The sequence below is a fragment of the Falco rusticolus genome, chromosome 4 (assembly GCF_015220075.1).
Source record: "Falco rusticolus isolate bFalRus1 chromosome 4, bFalRus1.pri, whole genome shotgun sequence".
Classification (NCBI taxonomy): Eukaryota; Metazoa; Chordata; class Aves; order Falconiformes; family Falconidae; genus Falco; species Falco rusticolus.
This window is the reverse complement of record NC_051190.1, coordinates 103,399,209-103,421,064: the sequence shown is the minus strand read 5'-3', so window position 1 is coordinate 103,421,064 and position 21,856 is coordinate 103,399,209. Positions and strand designations below refer to the sequence as shown.

At 35.9% G+C, this 21,856-nt stretch overlaps 1 protein-coding gene across 6 annotated transcripts in view; it reads right to left on the bottom strand.

Annotated features, from left to right (window-relative positions):
• The window catches only part of NEK10 (NIMA related kinase 10), a 115,859-nt gene that overhangs the window by 84,507 nt on the left and 9,496 nt on the right, over positions 1 to 21,856 (bottom strand). For 4 of the 6 annotated variants that reach the window (XR_005103609.1, XM_037383056.1, XM_037383054.1 and 1 more), the window contains exons 6-21: positions 20,454 to 20,538; positions 19,646 to 19,687; positions 17,462 to 17,540; positions 17,047 to 17,114; positions 15,046 to 15,125; positions 13,797 to 13,883; positions 12,086 to 12,310; positions 11,497 to 11,636; positions 9,806 to 9,867; positions 7,597 to 7,674; positions 4,626 to 4,690; positions 3,121 to 3,223; positions 2,886 to 3,014; positions 2,206 to 2,343; positions 810 to 855; positions 58 to 179 (exon numbers count right to left, since the gene is read on the bottom strand). Coding sequence is in view for 5 of the 6 variants with exons in the window: in XM_037383056.1 (XP_037238953.1) it covers positions 58 to 179; positions 810 to 855; positions 2,206 to 2,343; positions 2,886 to 3,014; positions 3,121 to 3,223; positions 4,626 to 4,690; positions 7,597 to 7,674; positions 9,806 to 9,867; positions 11,497 to 11,636; positions 12,086 to 12,310; positions 13,797 to 13,883; positions 15,046 to 15,125; positions 17,047 to 17,114; positions 17,462 to 17,540; positions 19,646 to 19,687; positions 20,454 to 20,538 (1,549 nt within the window). In the remaining variant the exon portion in view is untranslated. The remainder of the gene's footprint in view (positions 1 to 57; positions 180 to 809; positions 856 to 2,205; positions 2,344 to 2,885; positions 3,015 to 3,120; positions 3,224 to 4,625; positions 4,691 to 7,596; positions 7,675 to 9,805; positions 9,868 to 11,496; positions 11,637 to 12,085; positions 12,311 to 13,796; positions 13,884 to 15,045; positions 15,126 to 17,046; positions 17,115 to 17,461; positions 17,541 to 19,645; positions 19,688 to 20,453; positions 20,539 to 21,856) is intronic. The other 2 variants (XM_037383055.1, XM_037383053.1) reach the window with 2 other exon arrangements.

Below are 21,856 nucleotides of genomic sequence, written 5' to 3'. Positions count from 1 at the left end.
CATAAATGCTGCTACATGCAGGAAAGTTCTGGAAACAAAAAGAATGGAGGCCCTTACCTGGATAAATATTCGCCATATTCTCTCTTCTGTAAACTGTTGCTGCTTTTCTTTCAAAGAGTGGAAGTGTTCTCCCAGTGGCACTCCCTCTATGAGCTCCATGACTATGTACAATCTATCATCTGCATAAAAGAAAATGAATGAACAGAAGATTACATTTATACAGAAGGCATTTGAAAATAGAGTATTTGAGATTAAAATATATTTTAAAAGCTGTTAATTTTTTTACTTCTTAAAAATGTGTTTGTACAGACAAATACATTTTAATCAGTTCTACTCCTTGTTATTCCATTTTTTCCTCAATTTATATCACAGCAGCTATAAGGAATTCACTGCCTGATAATCATTCAGCAGGCTGGTGTATGTAGCTAACTCTTTATAAAAAAGAAAATTAAGACAATATGGCTGAGCAATCTATATCATGCATTCTACTAGTCACTGTAGTTTTTCTCCGTTTAGCATTCCAGTTATAAATTTTGGATCTTTAATTCTATAGGATGAGAATGATGCTGTCTACATGTTTATATTACATCTAGTTTTACTACTAGATGAACGAAGATAAGCATTATTTCTCACCATTTCTTCAATTTTGAAGTAACACAAGCCTGTCTGAACTGTAGCAGTCCTTGAAGAAAATCTTAACCATTTATTGCTCAAATTTGACACACTGCTTCCAAGCTGTAAGTGGTTTTATTGTACATTTCTATTTCTGCATTATGTAAAATGTGGTAATTCTCTGTGTTTATACTTACTTTCCAAGAAGGTTCTATGATATCGTACAACATTTGGATGATAAAGCTACAATGAGGAAAGAAATGTAGATGTTTAGAATAGTTAAACTGATGGCACAGCATTTATAATGTTTAGCTGCACACTGAAAGGAAGGATTCCACAAGAATTCCACAAACTTATGAAGTGCAGTGCAGTACACCTTCACTGCTACAGCAAACACAGAGAAATGTTGCACATTACTAGAGCAACCAGGAGGAATATACAATGTGATTCCTATCCCCTCTCCCTTTAATAACTGAAAGAGAGTAAATGAAGTTTGAAGGGCTTTCTCAGCCTAAGAACACTACTGATCAGTCAGGTTTTTAATTTTCAGTTACAAAAAAGGTTTTCTTCTCACTGTATTTTAAACCCAAGTATGCATTAAATGACACAAAGACTCATCAGTTTTCTATTAAAATCTTAATTTACAGAATCCCTGAAAAAAAGTTCAAATACTGCCAACACAGAAAGAATCTTTAGTAACAAGCATTCGCACTGCTGCTAACACTACAGTAAGAACAGTTTCAATATTGGCAACATTCAGGTAAAAGGGGTCAATATTGTACAGATCAGAGAAAAATAATAACAGCAGCTGGAAGCCCTGCTACCTAGAATCATAGAATCATTTAGGCTGGAAAAGACCTTTAAGATCATCGAGCCCAACCATAAACCTGCCACTGCCAAGTCCTACTATAACATGTCCCTAAGTGTCACATCTGCACATCTTTCAAACACCTCCAGTTATGGTGACTCAATCACTCCCCTGGGCAGCCTCTTCCAGGGCTTGACAACCCTGTCAGTGAAGAAATGTTTCCTACTACCAGATCTAAACCTACCCTGGCACAACTTGAAGCTGATTCCTCTCATCCTATCACTCGTTATCTGGGAAAAGAGACTTGACACCCACCTCACCTACAGCCTCCTTTCGGGTAGTTGTAGAGCACAATAAGGTCTCCCCTCAGCCTCCTTTTCTCCAGGCTAAACAATCCCAGTTCCCTCAGCCAATCCTCACAAGACGTGTTCTCTAGACCCTTCACCAGCTTCGTTGCTGTTCTTTGGACATGCTCCAGAACCTCAGTGTCTTTCTTGTAGTGAGAGGCCCACAACCGAACGCAGTATTTGAGATGCAGCCTCACCAGTGCTGAGTACAGGGGGACAATTTCTTCCCTTGTCCTGCTGGCCACACTATTTCTGATACTAGCCAGGGTGCTGTTGGCCTTCTTGGCCACTTGGGCACACTGCTGGCTCGTGTTCAGAGGGCTGCTGACCAGTGCCCCCAGGCCCTTTTCTGCAAGGTAGATTTCCACATGAGAACTCACAGTTAATAATGCTAACAGCAGAACGCGCACACATGAAACTGGAGTCCATGAGACACACCTGCTCTTTGATGATGGTTAATTCAGAGACAATATTCTTTACACTGCTGTCTCTGTCTTTTTTGTCCTTTCCAAATGCTGGATTGTGTAAATTGACTTCTTTCATTGCCAGGAGATTTTGTCCATTATGCTTTCTAACCTATGAAAAAGACAAAACACTTTATATAGGATGGGGATAGAAAGGATATTATTATGGCTACCAGATTAGTAATCAGAGTCCAAACCTGTCTTGCAGAAGTTACAATAATAGCTTTTTCTGTGTATGATGTGATAAAAAACTGGAGCCCCACAATACACCTTAGCAGTACACTGCTGAACTTGCCAGTCTTTGAAGTAACATTATCTGTGCCCAGTGTTGATTTTCAGATAAAGCATACTTGATTTCTGGTTTTACACAGATTCATTAACATTTGCAATAGACAGAAATGATGTTTGTGGAAAAGAATTCAAATAAAGTAAAAGTAGGAAACCTGAGGGATACACTGTTCTATCTGATAAACACAACAGGGGACAAACAAAGTCACAGCAAATACTAACAACAAGCCCAGATCCATAAAGGCCTTTTCACACCTGCATTCCCCTACTGAAAGTCAAAGAACAGTAGTGCCTACAAGAGGTATTAGACATCCTTCATGAATCTTCCCCTCAAACCTGTAAAATAATACCAAAAGTGAAGTTTACCTTATATACGCTTCCAAAAGCTCCACTGCCAAGGTGCTCTAAAATTGCGTAATTGCCTATATGTTTTGTAGGTGCCTTATTCTGATTCATGCTTTCAATACTTTCAGCAATTTGTTTCAATTCATCCTCCTGGTTATAAATTAAATGCCAAATAAATAAACATATTTCATGCCTTTCTTATGCTAAGAATTTGAAAACAATACAGCTTCTCAAAGCTATGAAGATTTTCACTTACCTTTAATAAATTTAGCTTTGACACCAGCTTTTCATAAGCACTGATATCACGCACATAATGTCCAATATCAATGAAGATTTCAAATAAATCAGTAGGGAAAAGTCTACAAAGGTTTAAGTTTTGGTATATTTTAGAAACAGTGCGCACAATAGCTACTAATCCACAGCAGAGACTTTTCAATATTTATTACTACAACTTACTTTAGAACCTTCCAAATAATACATTGATTCTTTACAATCTATTCAGATATTAACCTTCTAACATTACATACATAAGAGTTAAAAAACATTTGAAAAGTCAGACTTCAGCTTCCATTAGTTGGGTATTAATGCCATATAAATGCCAGTTCTCCAAACATGTATAAGCCTCTTTAAAGTCAACACCTCCTGAGTTTCCAGATTTTCCTATATTTTTCTTATAATACTTTATATTGTGCCTGTTATCACTTTATCTGAGCTCCTTCTCATAACGCATTAAGTGATAGGGTTAGTATTTGTCTGCATTTAAAGAATCATGACACAGGTCTTAGAATTTTTGACCACAAAGTCTAGTCTAAAAGATAAAAAGGACTGAGAAAAGCAAAAGCTAACACACAGTAGGCAATATTTGATTAGTGACATGCCTAATTGAAGCTTTGTTTCTTTTTAAAGTTCTGGCAGAAGTAGAAATACAGAAAATTAAGGCATCTAGAAAAATACGAAAGGCAGCACATTAGTTCAGATTTAGCACTTACTTTAAAAACTTGACACCAACCATGAACATTCATTACAGACTAGGGCCCTTTTAGTACAAAATCCACTTTTTAAAAGTAAAATAGCACTAAAGTTATATTTAGAATTCTAGTAATTTGATACAGAATAAAATCATACAGAAACAGTACTGACAGGCAGACCTCCTAGGCAGCACGATTACTATCCTAATCCCACAAATCAAACTGCTAGGTTTCACACCTTTATAGCTAACCTGGTGAAACTGTCACCTTACTAGAAAAAAAATCGATAATTGATGAAAGACATTATCTCCTTATTGATTCAAACCTTTCAGCAACACTCCTAAGTAAACCAGCTTGATGCAAAGTCATTCCCATGTGAAGGAGTGGAGGGCTCAGAGAAAAAATTTACTGCTCCCAGTTACTTGCTACTATCCGGGGCTGTAACTTGCATCTGCTAATCCTCAGGATAAAAGTATGGTTTATCTCCAACAGTATTAAATTTGTCCCTAACAATTTAAAACATTGATTCATGGGGGAGGAAGAAGCCCCTACAGAACTAGTTTCTCTGGTATGCATACAACAGAAGTCCCCACACTGAATGTCTAAATCTTGTAGGCTGCCACTGATGCAATGCAGGAATGGCTATCTGTAGCTGTGGGAGAGGACAGAAATTGCTCATTACTATTTCTTCTTGTTGAAAATAAATGACATTTAAACACATGACTTTCTGATTGGAGTGACAACTTCTGCAAGCTGTCCCAAAGGCGTTTCACAAAACATTTTGTTAACATACCTTTTAAAGATATGGCGATTTCTTTCCATACTGAAGAGAAATCTCAGGGCTCTGAAAGCATAGCACTACAGCAGGAAAAAAACCTTAATGAGACATTTATTTATACACAAATGGAAAAGCCACTGATAAACATCAAGTATTCCTCTTGACTTTACACATTGGTCAACTTTGTACTTAAATGACTAGACAGATTATGTTATTAACCTGATAATGAAGACAGTAAAAACATGTTAATTTCCTTTTGTATTTTAAAAGTTGACAGGGCCATCTGAGGGGGAAAAAAAAGTAAGAAAAAAAAGGTGCGTGACTATAGCTATAGCACACTGAGGAACATCTGAGTTTTAATCTCCTTTTTTTTTTTTTTTTTTTTTTTTTTTTTTTGGCAGATAGCTTAAGGCTTGAGACCTGTTCTCTTCTCCAATGGTGAAAAAGGTAAATGTAATCAGTGGTTTTGTAATGATGCCATATTTTGCAACTTCTTGTAAAAAATGTCATGTGAAACACCATAAGTTCTAACAGAAGACCAAAAAAAAAATGAAAAAGAGAGAACGGTCAACATTATTTTTTTTTAATGCTAGGTTCATTATATTTACAGAGATCTTTATGTACCTCAGTTTCTATCTTTATGTACCTCAATTTCTATCTGATCTCTACTGAAGAAAGCTTATTTTTACAACAGCTACTCTCAGGTAGCAGGCATGTATGCTTTTATGCAGCTCATATTTAATTCTGTTTATCAAGAGCCAACAATATGGCACATATACGGCTGACAAAAGATGACTGTATAAAGTAAGCCAAGGGGAAATAAGGCACTGATATCTGAAACAATGCAAATAGTAAATGCTGTTTACATAATTAATAATTACTTTCTTGCATCAGTGACTAAACCACTACTACAGTCCAGTATGGTACTTCCTACTTGGACAACAACAAAGGTGTTTTAGTGATAACTGCATGTTATCCCCATGTTACAAAAAAAAAAATATTTATTTCAATATAAAGAAAATTAATTAAATGAAGGAAATAAAGGCCAAATGCTACTTTTGAGAGAAGCAGGATACTTGAAATTTTAGTGAAAAGGAACATATGTTAATGCTAAGAAGTGGTCTCTTTTACAATGTTTCTTTTTAGTCCAAAGTAAACTCTCCATCACAGAAGGATGGTGTGTTACCTTGTCTAACATTCCACTGAGAATCAGTTACAACTTAGCTGTATAAAATAACCCAGATGAGCTGAGCCATAGCTGCTACCTTGAAAGTTTTTCATTTTACAGACTATACATGTATTTTGCTGTAGAAAGTCCATCAATGAAGAGACATGACAATAAATTAGTAATGAGATAATAGATATTTTAAATTGAAATAATACTTGTCTTTCTGACATTAGCGTTGTGAGATTAATATTTAACATTTGTGATATGCTTCAGTTAAGGCATGACGATTTTTATGTATGGTACGTATGCAGAATAAATGATTGATATCACTGCCACCCTTGAAGTAATGGTGTAAGATCACTAAGGTAGTATGGTAGAATGAAGGTGAAAATTTATTTATTGAAAACACAGTCAATGAAGCAGTAAAGAAATCAGATCAGCATTGCAGGAATTCTAAGAAAAATGCCTATGAAATTCAAAAAGGGTATTCCAGTGGCTGCAACTGTATTGCATAGCAGTAACAATGATAAAAGCAATACAGATAGCAGTGTGAGAATCTGAACAAGGGTTCATAAAAAATATGCTTCTTATTGTTTGCCTCAAACAGATTTAGTTTTCATATGTGATCATTAAGTCCATTATTAATTCATATGGCTTCGTGTTTAACCCAACTACAGTTGCCTAGTATCTCCTGTGAGTTATTTCCAATGCATTCTGCTGGAATCTAAAATCTTGGTGGGCATAAATTAAGCTTCTTGCAGTTGTATGAGGCAACTGTACTGAGCATATGCTCCAGGTTTATCAGGCTCCATGTTAGTTTCATATACTTCCAGGAAGATTTTTATTTCTCTCATCCTTAAGCTGATTTTAACTGAAGCACACTTTAAAACCTTGCTGCTGAAAAAAGGTACCTAATGCACTGAATCTGCACTCCAACCTTAATCTAGAAGAACTGCAATGAGAAAGATGATATTACAATAAATTATTTCTTGTTTTATGGAAATGCCTTCTCTCACTATCCAGGCATGTCTACCTGATTTGATAATCGAATAGCTATGTAGCCATTTTAGTGCAGGGTTATACCAGAACAAAGACCAGGTGAGGGGCAGGATCCTGACTGCATTCACCTGTGCTAAGGACCTCCTCACACTTGCCCACATAAGTAACCTGCGCAGCAGCAGCAGGTTCATCCCTGAACCCCAAAGCACTACTCTCCTACAGCTTAGAGACGTCAACACTATTTCATAGATTCTAGAGAACAGCTACCAGATAATTGCTCTGATAACTTTTAGCCTAAGTTGACTGAAACCAGTATATTTATGGGGGTATTAACATGCAAAACCAAGAGTCATTCTACGCTTATTAGCTCTACATTTATCCTACATTTAGATTTGCTCTACTTCATGTGATGTTTTCCTGTATTTTAACAGCCACAGTAAGATGCTCCAGAAAAAAGCAGATATTAGTACAGTCTCAAATCTATAGTGAATTTCAATGAAGACCAAGGCACTAAAAGAAGATGTGATGCTGGGCAGCCTGAAAAAGTGGAGGAAAGATTATCACAAGAAAAATATTCACTTTCCTTTACACTGTATGAGGTGCCAGAAACAAAGTAGACCAGAACAGAATACCAGAAATAGAGTCATTATTTAACTTTTAGTTCCTGAGCCGTTTGTTATTCCTCATTTTGTTCTGGTGGGGTTTTTTCCCCCTTATAAGTAATATTTTTTTACTGCATTTTCAAATAAACTTCAAAATCATAAAAAAATCTTAAGACTGTTTGGGCTTTCTATGCACAACGATAATAAAGGGACTTACCTGTAATAAATTAGCTTTTTCATCATTCCTTTCATTGTTTGGTAAAATCAGCTTGGCTATTGTATATATTCCATTTGCCTGGAAACAAAGAAAGATTAGCACTCCTTTGCACAGAAACCACAAATAAAATCCATTGTTCAGATAAATCAGAAGCTAATACCAACTGACAAGTTCTTAACATCCTACTGCACACCTAAATTATAAGCTCAAATGACTTAAATGTACATATGAATTAAATCATTGTTATATTTAAACTGATACCACAAAGAGCTTGCAAACAGATACTAAAGCAATGCTTCAATCTCTAAAGGTGAAATGGCAGCAACAGATCCCCTGTCACCATGTGGCTATTATAAATTGTCAGGAATCAAAAATCCAATCGCAATAAATATAAACTAGAGCAACACCAGAAGTGATAGCCTGAGAAGTATATCTGTGCCATCAGCAGTATTTTGTGAAAATCATACTGTGTTTCAGTTTCCATTTTTATGTAACCTAATGTATCCATCATATTGGTTTGATAGATGGACTCTGGTAGATTTAGTTCCACTACTGCTCCCAGTTACTTGACATGCTTCCTGTTGGAGACTACTCTCCAGCAGAGTTGCAGGGAGTATGTGCCAGTTCTGCAGAGGCTCTGCTGCAGTTCCTGACATGTTTTCTTAAACTGTTCATGAAGGTAGGGTTGAGATAAAGTCTTAGTCATAAACACATTCTGGCCTGCTAGCAGACTGGCTGCAGACTGCTACTGTTGAGACAAGGACACAGGATGGACAGGTAGAGGGCAGCTACAGCAGAATCAAATGGTTCTCAGCTGCCTGAACCAAGACTTTTACCACTGAATGAGATAAACCTTTAGAGGTCACTTAGATTGACTTTCTCAGCACATAACTGAAAGAGCTGCAAATCTTCTTCTGTCTGTTTTAAACCTGAGTTCCTTCATCTTGTTCACCAAGCAAATCTCAAAACTGTATCAGCACAGAGGAAGTAGGATTTAAAATGAAAGAGGCTGTTGTAGGGCAAAACTCCAGCTGAAATGAACATGCTTAAAGCTGTGTCCTGATCTGAAAGGGGAACATTAGCTGGTGTTTTAACAAAGGGAGAGGTCATGGTCCTTTAACAGGATGAGTGGGGGAAGAAGTCTGAAACACCTTTTCCCAGCCTACACATCATCCCATCAATTTTTAAGCAACTTACTGATAACCACAGTTATCATGCACTGCTAAAGTACTGCAGTACATTAGAACCATCCTATCATTTCCCAGGTCCTCCAAAAGTTACACTGTTTTCAAAATATATCTAATTTAAATATGCGGTATTTTATTTTGATGAAACCAGACTCAGCCTAAAATGTCTGCAGTTACATTGTTTGGATAAAAAGTTGTCTAAATCAGCATTGCTTATTGACCATTTTAGTGCTTAAGATGCATAAAAAGTAACTTCTTCTAGACTTACTTCCATTCCTTTCCTCTTAACCAATAGTTTTGAAACACACACAATTCTTTCCCAGTAAAATTTAACACTCTCTGTTCTCTCAGTCCCTCTAGAAATACCTCTGATTGGGCTTTAAGCTAACTTGAAGGCTTTGATGACTGACTTAACATTCAAAGTATAAGAGCTGGCTACAGCTTTTAGCTGGTATTAATATCCTAAACATTTGTGTAGCTGACTGTGTCTGGAATTTTAAGAATGGTTTTCAGAAACATTGATTCTAGCTGATTTAAATATTACATTTAAAAATGCATTTTAGAAACACAATCCTGGGGATGGGATGCCAGGAAGTTATCTTAGAAATAACGAACTCTGAGGAAAAGAGAAAATTGTTTGTGAAACAACAGCATGCCAGTATTAAGGTGTACAGTTTGTTTTAATAAACTTCATGAAATTCAGGTTCTGTATTTCTAAGTTAATTTCATGATTACTCTTATTTACTATCCTATTTTGAATATGGCAAGAGATGCCAACCAAAATGAAGCTTGTCTGAATAAAGCAGTTTACACTCCCAGACAACTAGATATGTATGCTGATATTTTTGTGTCAATGTCTCTGTGTGTAAATGTATAAAGAAACAAACATGCTGAAATAATAGAAACACATATTTTCCAATCTCTTTCAAATGCATTTTGTTTTTTTAATTAAATGATGGTGACAAACAGGAACAATAAAGTAAAATTAGAACGCCTTATGTAACTAAATAAAGTCTTCCTACCTGTACAACTTGGTAAGCATTAGTCTCATTGAGCACCAGTTCAGTAATTGCAGCACAACAAGCTAGAATCAAAATTCAGATGCAAACATTCAGGGTCAGATCCATAAATATATTCAGATAGCGTGGTGGGTTAACCTTAGCTAAGGGCCATCCAGCTGCTCATTCACTTCCCCTCCCTAACAGGACAGAGGGAGAAAATAGGATGGAAAAACTCATAGGTCAGGACAGGGAGATTGCTCACCAACAGACTTGACTTTGGAAAAATTAATCTAATTTATTGCCAATTTAAATAAATTTGATAACAAAAATCCAAAGGGAAACAATTAAAACACACCTTCTCCCCACCTCAACCATTTTTTCACCCCAGACTCATCTTCACTCATTCCCTCCCAACTCCTCTGCCTGGATCTGGTAGATGAGGGTTACAGTCAGTACATAAGAGTTCCACTCCGCTGCTCCTTTCCCCTCACACTTTTCCCCTGCTCCGGTGTGGGTCCTCTACACATGCTGCAGCATGAATACCTGCTCCACTGAGGTCTCTCTCACAGGCTGCAAGGGAATCTCTGCTCTGGTGCCTAAAGCACATTCTCCCTCTCCTTCTTCTCTGACCTTGCTGTTTGCACTGCTGTTTCTTACCCTGTGTTGTGGGGCTTTTTTCCCCTCTCCTCTGTTCAACTCAGCAGTTTTGCCTTTTTTTAACTGTGTTTTCACAGATGCACCACTGACTTTGCTGATGGGCATAGCTTTGGCCAGCACTGGATCTCTGTTGTGGAGCCAGCTGGAACCAGCTGTGTGCAGCACTGAGCAATCCCTTACACAGAGGCCACCCCTGCAGGCCCCCTGCTAAAAAACCACTGCCACCTACACCCGATACAGAAGGCTAGAAATACAAACAAGTATTCAGTCAGAACTAAAAAAGACCTCTGTAAGTTCTTTGCTTACTCTTTTGCAGGAGTCCTTAGGGAGGGCAGAAGTAACACAGAAATAAGCTCCATGCTGGCAATGCTTTTGGTACTGCAATTGATTTCACATTACCAGCTCTTCAGAGGTAACATTCATGATGAAGTATTCAAGAACACATATGTATTATGATACAGCTTTCAGGAAGATACTGTAAAGGGTCATGTAATCCTAGTAAGGATATTTTGCATTGTCCTTCTATAGTCACTGGAAAAAAAGACATGATCCTCCAGAAGGAGGATCAGAATGGATAGTCGATGTGTTACTGAGAAATCTCTAAAAGGGATTCTCTCCATAACTACTGAGGAATCCTTACCTGACTGGTAGTCTTTAAAATAGCACTTTGAAAGAGTTCCATCATAATCAATTCATGATTGATCTACCATAGTAAATTTGAATAGAGGGGAAAATATGATCAAAGAAAAATAATCTCAGGCTAAAAGCAAAATTTAAAAAAAATACATGTATGTTTGAGAAATTTTTACATGTGGAAGAAATATGTATGATTCCCATGTACTTAATACTTTATCCTTTGCTTCTTTCTGAAAAAAAGTGTGCTTTTTGAAAATATGTGCTGGTATTGCACATTTAGAAATAAACACAGTTGATTCGGTATTCCTACTCCCTAAAGCAGGTATAAAAATTCACAACTTCAGTCTGGAAATATTTTGAATCCTTTTAACGCAAGTGTAAGTAAACACATAACAGAGGATTAGGTCTTATTAACCTACCTGCTTGAAGTGAAAAAGTGTTTTCTTGCATCTCATCAGGACTCAAACCATCTGACAAATGAAGACAATGGATTCTCCCTGCTGCATTTGCACTAGATAAACTTCCAACTGAAGACCGATCAGAAACAAGAATTCTTTCCCTGGGGGCAGGGGGGAGTTGGAATTGCAGTGTAAAAAAATAGTTTAACATATCTTTGTTAACCATTTCTGAAATTTTGAAAAAGCAAACAAGCCTTTAAACAGAAAATTCCTTTCCTGTGTTCATCAATTATATTCACAATTCTAGCTCACTGAATATGTGTCTGATTAACAGGGAAACTAAGCAGACAGTAATGACGTATTTATTCATTATTTAGTTTATACACTGAAAAAATGAAAACCACCTTAAGATAAAAAATGAAATATGCATTGCTGGAAAAAAAAAATACTTATTCATTATGTTCTAAATAGCCTTTCAATTTCTGCAGACATCACATACAGCTGAACAAAACCAAAGATGCTATTTAATAAAACAGGGCTTGGTCAAATACATTTTAAAATATGAAACAGTCTCATATAATTGCCACAATCTTGAGGACCAAAAACCTACCCTTGTAATATATGAAGAAGCTGCTTGATTCCACCCCAAATCCGGATTTCCACACTAGTGTCAGGATCTTCACAAACCTGTACCAGAATCCAAACTATACTCCATAGAAGTTTGATATGATCAGAATGGAGCAAACTGAGCAAGACTGGAACTCCTTCATACATTTTTACTTGCTCTTTAACTTGTGACTCCGCACAGAGGAGACGTAGCAACTCTGCTGTGACCCTAAAAAAAAAATTCAGCAAGAAATTTTAATAATAACTCCATCATTACTTTCTATTGTCAGTCAGCAAAGGGGAAAAAACACAGCAAACATTTAAGAACAAGCAGAGATGTCCTATAAAAAAAAGAAGTTAAAGGAAATTGCTTAAAGTCACTGTAAACTGGTTAAAGTCATCATTTAAAAAAAGGAAAAAAAAAAAAAAAGGAAAAGAAGGAGGAGATGCACATTCTTACAAGGGATGAAATTATAACTACATTGAGTTTCACTGCCAGTATAGGCAGCCAAGCATTCGCAGCCAGGATGGAGGTGGCCATAGGGACTGCAGTCATCTGTGGTACCACTTTCTTTTTAATGGCATTAGTACTACAAGTAGCACTGACTGCACGAACTGGTAAATCCCATCTGTGGAATTAGAGTAATTCCACAAATAATAGTGATTCTTCTCTAGTATTGTTTGAATATTATGTTTAAAATTAGTTTGGATATATCATTTAAAAGGTTTATACAAGATATTCAATAACTTCACCCCAATTAAGGTGGACTTTCCATAGAAAATACAACTAGGGATTTCCATTTCTACTTGAAGAAAAAAAGCTGCACATGTTTCATGAAACATATGAATTCAGACTCATACCTGAATTTAATACTATTCTTAACTAGCACTGATCTTCATCAGCTTCCTGTCTACATTCAAATTCCAGTTTTTATAACAAACTTTGGTTTACGGATAATCAAAATAATTTTAAATCCAGAAACTAAACACAAATTTTTAGTATATTCAATTTCTTTATCTTTAGTTATACATAAAATAATTTACATGTGTGAAATAATTAAACATGACATTTTTAAAAAAATCTCTTCAGTATTTAAAATGCAATAGGAAAAGTGACATAATATCAAATTTAAGAATCTTTTGGTTTCTTACTGAAATGCAGATATACTATGCTTATGTAGGAGTTTTAGCTGAGATGAAAGGACATTTAAAGAACTGAAGGAACCTTTACGATTTTCTTATTGAAGGGATGTGGGGTCTGACCCAGCCTCTGGCATAAACTACAACAGTTGTATATCTTGCAGTTTTTTACTAGTTTATTTTGGGCATCCCAGGAACCGCCACAGTTCAGTGTGCTCTCCATCTAACCACTCAAGTCTGCCAGGAACAAAGAGGAGATGCACCAAGAAAAGCAATTGCTATCACTTTCATACGATCCAATTGCAATGTTACCGTAACAGATACCACTGTTACGTAACATTGCAATTTATTTGCATTGCACTATAGGCCATCAGTGAAGATAGAAGAATAGCTTACAACAAAACTAGTAGAAAAGATTTTGCTCTGTCAGTATCTGACTGAAAATACATAGGTGTCAGAACTTTACTTCAAGTATATAAAGTGGTACATTATCTATTTCCTCTAAATAAAACACATCCCTAAATGAAAAAGTCAAAATATATTTTAACACAATAGATCTACAAGCAAAGTCTCACCTTTTAGAAAGCAAATCGTATTCATGTAATATCACCAGCAAGTTCTCAACAATGGTGAGTTCACTTATCTTCTCCCTACATTCTGGACTACAAATTGATTATTCCTGGCATTTATATCAAGTTAAATTATATGAAAAAACCACATTGCTCTTTAGCCTCCCTCCTTACACATTTGACCAATTATTTTCTTCTCAAATCTTAAGTAATAATATCATGTTGTGCACACAAATATTTAAAGCCACAAAAATATGCTGGGTCAAGAGTGACAGTGCAACAATTTCCAATTTTCCCATTACAAAACAAAAGTAAACATGAATACATAAAAGTAAATACACAAATGTATTTAATTTGTTTCTTACTAGAAATTAAGCAAATTAGGTACATTTTTAGAATCAACCACAATTTCCATATTTGTAACATACTCCACTTTCTTGCCCAGTCCAAATGTAAGACACTTAATTCTGTGAAAAAAGTTAAATGGAAGTTGAAAATATATGTATAACATCATTTAAATTAATACTGATATTAAAAAAAAAAAAACCAAACTGAAATAGAATGAAAGAAATTTGGGAAAAGTGAAAATTCAGAAAAATCTTAGTAAATAAATCTCTACTGATCTCAAGGAATCATATCTATTCTCTTCAGTTTTGTAATTTTCCTTATAATTTTTCATTTAATTGTTATACAAGTCTGGAAGTCAGCAACAATAATGTAGAAGCAGTAGCTTTTCTTCTATAAAACTATCAAGGATGAAAAATATTGTCTTTTCCTTTTTTTCCCCCTCCACACCAGGGAAAAAATCTTGTTTTTATTTAAAACTGTCATTAGCGAAGAGAAGATACATATGAATGGATTTGAGTGTATGCATTCACTATTTACTACACTGAACGATATTCTTACTGGTTATTGTGAGGCACTGTCACATTAAGCTCAGCACAAAAGGCTTTTATATGCAGGAAGCCAGTAAGAATTCCAGAAGCCTGAACTGCACAGGGATTGCAAAGAGACGTTCTATGACTCTAGTCCTGCAAAGTTCTTCACATGAGCAAGAACTCTGCTGCAAGGACTAAAGTTTCTACTTAGTTTCTACTGCTTCAACATAAAATTAAGCACACTTCATAGACTTCCACAGAACAAGGCCTCATTTTGAAAAAAAGAAGGCTTCCTCATAAACGGCAGTTTTAATATTGTGTCAAGAGGTGACATTAAAACACTTATTGTGAACTACAGCACATTAAGTCGAACTTACCTTTCTGCTAGGCTAGTCAGAGCAAGGAGGGCACCCAAAAGCACATTGCTGTCTCTGGCAGATAACAAATTTACTAAGGTCTGGAAAATGAAACAAAAAACAAGATAAATAAATATAAATTATATGATTTTCTTTTGCAACTCAAACATACATAGAGTTATTTATTGAAAAGTCAAAATTAAGATACCAAACCCTTACACTAAGTCTTAGGTACATCTAAAGTACACATAAATATACACTTAAAGTCTTAGACTACACCCAGTCTTAGGACAAGCAAGGATGTTTCTTCTCAAACTGCAACTGGCATCTCTCCTGACTGCTAAAGCATCTGGTCCAACAATATATCACTGTAAAAATCTGTTCCATGTAAAATGCTTCAGAACTCTAAGTCAAGGCTTACTAAAGCAAAAAGTTAATTTTCAGCTTATATTTAAACAACACGGTATGTAACTCTAAGGCCCTGCATATATTCTGTCAGTGAATCATAGAACCGTTTAGGTTGGAAAAGACCTTTAGAGTCCAGCCATTAACCCAGCAACTGATGTAAATTTCCTATATGTCTAGATTCTCTAAAATAATGTTGTCTGATACTATCCAATATAATTGCCACTGTTTTACTACAGCACAACAGAACCACAAAGCACTACCTATACTGGTCATGATCTCTACTGTTTCTCAGTTTGGCCGCAAATCAGCGATGGTTTAGATCCTTAGACTGACAGTAATGTATAGCAAGGATGTCTCGGTTGTCACTGTCTAAGTTGATACTGTTTTGTTTAGACACAGAATACTTTATAAGTGAAAAATCATAGCAGAAATTTATTTTTAAAAAACAAATATATATTTATATTAACAAATTATATGAAACAGTTCATATCATAGTAACATGTAGCTCAGGACAGTGTACACATGAGTAATAATTTTTATATGAATTAATTTATTCCAAACATGTAAGACCTATTTATCTCAAACAACCAATAACCATGCAGCAGGCCAATTAACTTACATGCAAGAAATAATTTTTATGATACTACTAATACATCGGTAAAACACTGTGGCAGTGTGCTCCCCCCCCCCCCAGACTTGTTCTTTATTTCCATAACATGCTGAAGTGAATACCACCAGTGGCAGTCCTAACCGATGCAGATGCATCTGAGTCTGATCGTCACGGCTGTATCCAACTCAAAGTGGATTTGGGGGAGACAGATAACAACATGCTAGCCGAGGTCTAATTTGAACAATGCATCCACCTAACAGTGCTAGTCAAGGTCCGACTCAAGCCAAGTTTGAAAGAAGCTAATTTCTGTAGTCGGTATGCAAATATGACGAGTCAATTATCTTACTCCATAAATAGCGGACAGCCCAGAGCCCATTGAACTCTCCTGCACGGCGGTAGGCTGCATGCCAGGATGTCCCCTTGAGTAGAGACACCTCTCAAGGTTGCTACTCAAGACTGAGAGATTCCTTGCCGCAACAGATTCTTGGTAAGTGATTAACAGCATGATAAACTTTGAAATCTTAGCTAAGTGGTATAAAGGATTGATTGTACACATATAATCCTTTAGATACAAACCATTGTCCAAGTTTGAGAATAAGTCTGGACCTAGCCATGCCTGAAGTCCCCTCTGAGGAGTTTAGAACTCAAGGGGGTCCTTTCTGAACCTCATGACTCAATGGGAGGGTCTCTGACAGTTTTGCCTAACCCTGTCCTCTGTCCTCAAATGTGCCTTACCATCGAATCTTGTTAAACCACTGTCACATTCACTATCAAACTCTGTTAAATTGCTGTTTTATACCAACGAACACATTGCTGCTCTTCTCTTAGGAGTGGTGCGTCACTCCACCCACAAAAAACACAGAACTGAGATTGTCTTAGATGATCTTATTTTACAAGCTTGACAAGGTAAGGAATTTACTCCCACCTAGATGAAATCTGAAAAGCAGAAGTCATTTAGTTAAGTAGCTAATTGGTTATAATTAGCAATTTTATAAAGCACTTACTTTATGTGCTCCACTTGCTGTAACCCATTCTCTTTGATCTTTAATACCAGCAAGCTTTTGGAAAATGTCTATGGAACAAAGGAAGTCACACAAATTGAAGCTTTATAACTTAATATTTTTCATTTTACTATAATAAAGCAAAACACTGGATAAGTTCTTTCAGCCATGACTAGCTCATTTCAATACTCTGATTTCAAGTGCATAGAGGTATTAATTTCTTAAAGAAATATTACTTATGTACAAAACCAAGATGTACTTTTCCACAGCAATTTCAGTATTTACCTGTGTGATAATGCCTGCAAGGAATCTAGCAATATCTTACTTATTGACCATCTGAAGTATTTTAAACATTTCAAGCCCCACATAAAAAAATTTAAGTGCCCTTATAATTTATGTTATTAGCTCTAACACTTACATGTCATGTTGACCAACTTGTCCACATTATAGTGCTCTTCTCCATAATCAAGATAGCCGTTTGCTACTGTTTCCATATGCTACAAGTTGGGGGGGGGGGGGGGGAATAAAGGACACCGTTAAAAAAAAAGTTTTTAATTCATAAACCTAGAGTGTTATGCACAGAAATAGCCTGCAGGTGGCGCGTCTGCTTCACGAAAAAGGTATGCAACATCCCGCATACATCTGCTATAAAACTTGTCAGGGAACAGAACTTGGAAGTGTAAGAATTCAAAAAGTAAGTGTAAAATTCCACAAGAAGATGATCAGCTGAAGACTATCAAATACAACGACCCTACTTCCAGGGCCAAAACTCCCTTCTTTGCAAGCTGCTAGAGACTGATAAGACTTTCCTGGGAAATGACCACAAAACATGTTTTCTACTGTCAAACTTTTCCCTCCGTATCCATCCGCTATAGGCCACCATTTGGAACAGCCAGATGGATCTTCAGTCCACACAGCTGACAGGCTCAGAGTCTACAAAACCTACACAACTCCAGGGGGGATTTTGGCTTAGGGTTTTGTTTGGGTTTTTTTTGGACATAGCCAACTGGTGGGAAATGCTGGTTAACCTTTTTAAATAAACCTGCTAACCTCCTGGTCAAACATATTTTTCCAGGAAATGAGAATTATCACAAGGATGTAATGTTTCTTAGTACACACGAATCATTATATGATTCTTGGCATTACTTATATATATGTTTTAACATATGGTGGCATTTTGAAATTTCCAGAACACTGTTCAGGGAAACTATAGCAGTTTCAAGCAGATGATACAGGAAGTCCAGAACTACAGGAGCAATGCATAATTTAGAAAGAAAAGTCACATGAGGAGGATACTACTATGCAAAGTAATACTGGTAATAACAATTTTATTAGCGTTTTCTACTAAAACACCCTAAAACACTTTAAAATGAGAACTGTTTTTTATCTGAAACTGCCCCAAAAAATGAAAAATATGTTTTTAATGATGTATAAAATGATCTAATGGAGGACTTTAGACTTGTGATTTGGCAAGAAGATTTGGATGCACAATTAATCTTGGAATTACCACCACCTCCGAATTTCTGAGGGATTTTTGAAAACCTCAGCTATAACTTTTTTCAAACTGCATCTCAGAGTGCTGGAAACGCATTTAACACATTTTATGTTGCTTCAAAGGACACAAAATATTAAGTTCCCCAGAAGTTCAGAAATCATAAAAATTGCATCTCATGACTTTTAAAACTCTCTATGCTAGCAACACACGCATAGTAAAAATGATTATCAATTATACAAATTGGATTCCTGCCACTGAGGACTTCACTTGCAGATGTTGCCAGCATCTCAGCAGCCCATTGCACTTTGCAAGCTCCACAAAAAAGTTGGCTAACATGAGGCACTGGAAAACACCAAGCAGTTCCTGTGGGAACTATATCGATTAGAAACTAATAATCTTTAACTCCTGCAACTTTAGGGACATTTCAAACGGGTGACTGTCTGACCAAAGCGCTCATAGCACACTATTGGTTCTTTGAAATACAGGTGGTCCATAAATATTAACAAATTATGACTGCATTCTAGAAAGGTACGTTTGTTATAAAAAAAATGGGTTTTTTTCTAGAAAGAAAACTTGCAACAATTTCAAAGATATTCAAGATATGTCATATCTCACTGATAACTTGGCACTGATAAACAAGTATTAAAAACCCAGGACTAAAGCAGTATTAACACAGAGCAATAACACAGCAGTCAGTTATCAATAATGTTTTATAATGCAAAAGTACTGTAGTCCCCACATTTAAACCTGTTCAACATTTTATCACTATTGCTTTCACCTTTAAAAAGTCAAGGTGACTTTACTCATCTTCCTCCAAAGTCTACAGTTACTTTTGACTGAACCAATTGTGCTGACTTTTCTCCCACTTCAGGAAGCATTTGTTAAGCTTCCTAAAACTCCTGAGTTAATGCCGCTAGATTATAAGGACAGTTGCTTTGCACACTAGTGAAAAAAAAACACACCAACTGCTTATGTGGAAACAGGAACAGTCTCGCTTCTTTCCATAAACCAATAATATATGTATAGTGCTTTTTACAGTGTATTTCATTCTAATCATAATTAACTGACATACAACATAATGGACAAAGCTACTGTGAGGAACTCTACCTGAGCTAGGTTTTCAACCCCACCCAAGCTGTGGAGCATTTCCTAAAAGAAAATTTAAAAAAAATGAGTCAAAATACAGAAAACATTAGAATGAGAGAACACTAGAATATAAACGCTTGGTTTGTCATGCATGTTGAGAAACCTTAACTCCAGCGGTTGAAGTCAATGGATTCTGGAGATGCTTAGCACCTTCAGAGTTCAGAATTACTTATAATAAGTAAACCAACAAAAACACAGAAGTGAAATATTAGAGGTTTTAAAACTGGAAAAATGGTATAAACTTTGGTACACAGAAAAGAAATACACAAAACCAAGTATCTTACCAGATGCCTGAGGCTTAGTGCTATGAATAACAACTATACAAGCAGAATAAAATTAAAAGCTAGCTGTTTCTAGTTCAGAGCATTGGGCTGCTAGGAGGAATAGGCAGCTTTCAGTTTTCTTCACTTATTACATTATGGGGATTTTACATATCTATAGGGTAAAGTCAAGTACGGAGTCTAAGGCTCAAAGCAAAGCCATCTGTTACAGAGCTTTAAAAGTTCTTCATTAAGATTAGCAGCAGATGCTACATAGGAAATAGCAGAAATAGAGCAAGTTGTGCAGTAACAGTGCAAAGTCACTCTTGGAATCTGGTTCTTTGCAAATCACATCTTCACATACAGAAATATAGGTCCATACATACATATATTAAGTATGCATCCATAAGAACGCTCGTTTTTATACACATGCACTAATATATCTCATAAGCATGATGCTTATATGCATTCTTTCATCCAAGCAATAAACAGTATTTTGACATACTGACCTGATAGCATGGATCCCTTATTAATAATCTCAGGCAGATTAACACTCTGAGAAAATGGATGGAAGAAGCTTGATTAACCCACTCCCTGTAAAAGAAATATGCAAATCATAAATCAAATACAGAAAAAAAAAAAGTGTTAAAACACTTGGATTCAGTAATCAATCGACTAGAGGATTAGTGACCTACAACAGCTGTACAGCATACTATACTATAGGACTTCTAACACCATTTATATTCAAACACAGTAACAGTTTTAAATTAATTTATTTAATTATATGAATATTGCCAGTCATCACTTAGTATGACCAAATTGATCCAGGAAAATACATGCTATCTCTAAGCATAAACTGATCATGCTTTGATATAAACTTATTTTAAATGTTTCGATCAAGGCCCAAAGGGGCAAAATCACTCAGAAACCACATATCAAACTTCAGGGCACAAAATACACTTACATAAAAATATGGGTGCTACAGAAGTAAAAATAACTAAACCTAAAAGAAATTTTTGAATTACCATACTCTATTTTGGCTTTTAAAAACTGTAATACTGTTAGTCCTTGGAATAATTTGTTATTTAGTTTAAATGTTGTTGATATTGGATTATAATTCCAAACAGAACTGCCTCTTAGGTATTTCTCCCCACAATTCCCCAGCACAAGGCTTGGTAGAAAACACGACTCAGATTTGCACAAAGCATTCAGGGACAGTAATCCAGCATAAAATACCAGTAATGGAATCACTATTTCCTTTGTCTGTTGAAGGTGTATATACACACACCCATTTTCCTATTTAAATTAAATCTAAAATTGGACATTTTTATGGTGGTTTTGTTGTTATTTAACTGAGAGGACAGAATCTGCAATATCTGGGCAAGTTTCCAAGGAATGGAAGTAGTCCATGGGACGTGGCAGTTCTCTTCCCTTTTTATCATTTGCAGTTGGGAAAGACGCCAGTAGCTAAAAATGTTTTGATAAAAATAAGTGTTTTACAAATAGATACTAACAAAATCTCAGCCCTTCTGTGCCAATATTCTGCCCAAAGTAATACTGTTTTTCATTATGATTCCATAATTGGCCACTTCAGAATGGCACAACACTTTCATGGAAAGAAAACAGCAACCATATACCTGTATGCAAAATCTGTAGGTCAGATTTTACGGTAGTCTGAAGATCATTACCACAGTAGTTCAACAATGTTATTCTTTCAAAAAGCTTTGATTCTTGACAGAAGTTAGTTTCTTTAATGGAGCAATGTATTTGTAACATTTCCAAGCTGGAACAGTAATTCTCTGAGGCTGGTTAACATCTGAGAGCCTATTCTACTTTAGTTACATTTACAATACACATTACTAGATACCCTAGTGTATATCTAGCATATGCCAGCAGGATTTTTACTGCCTGC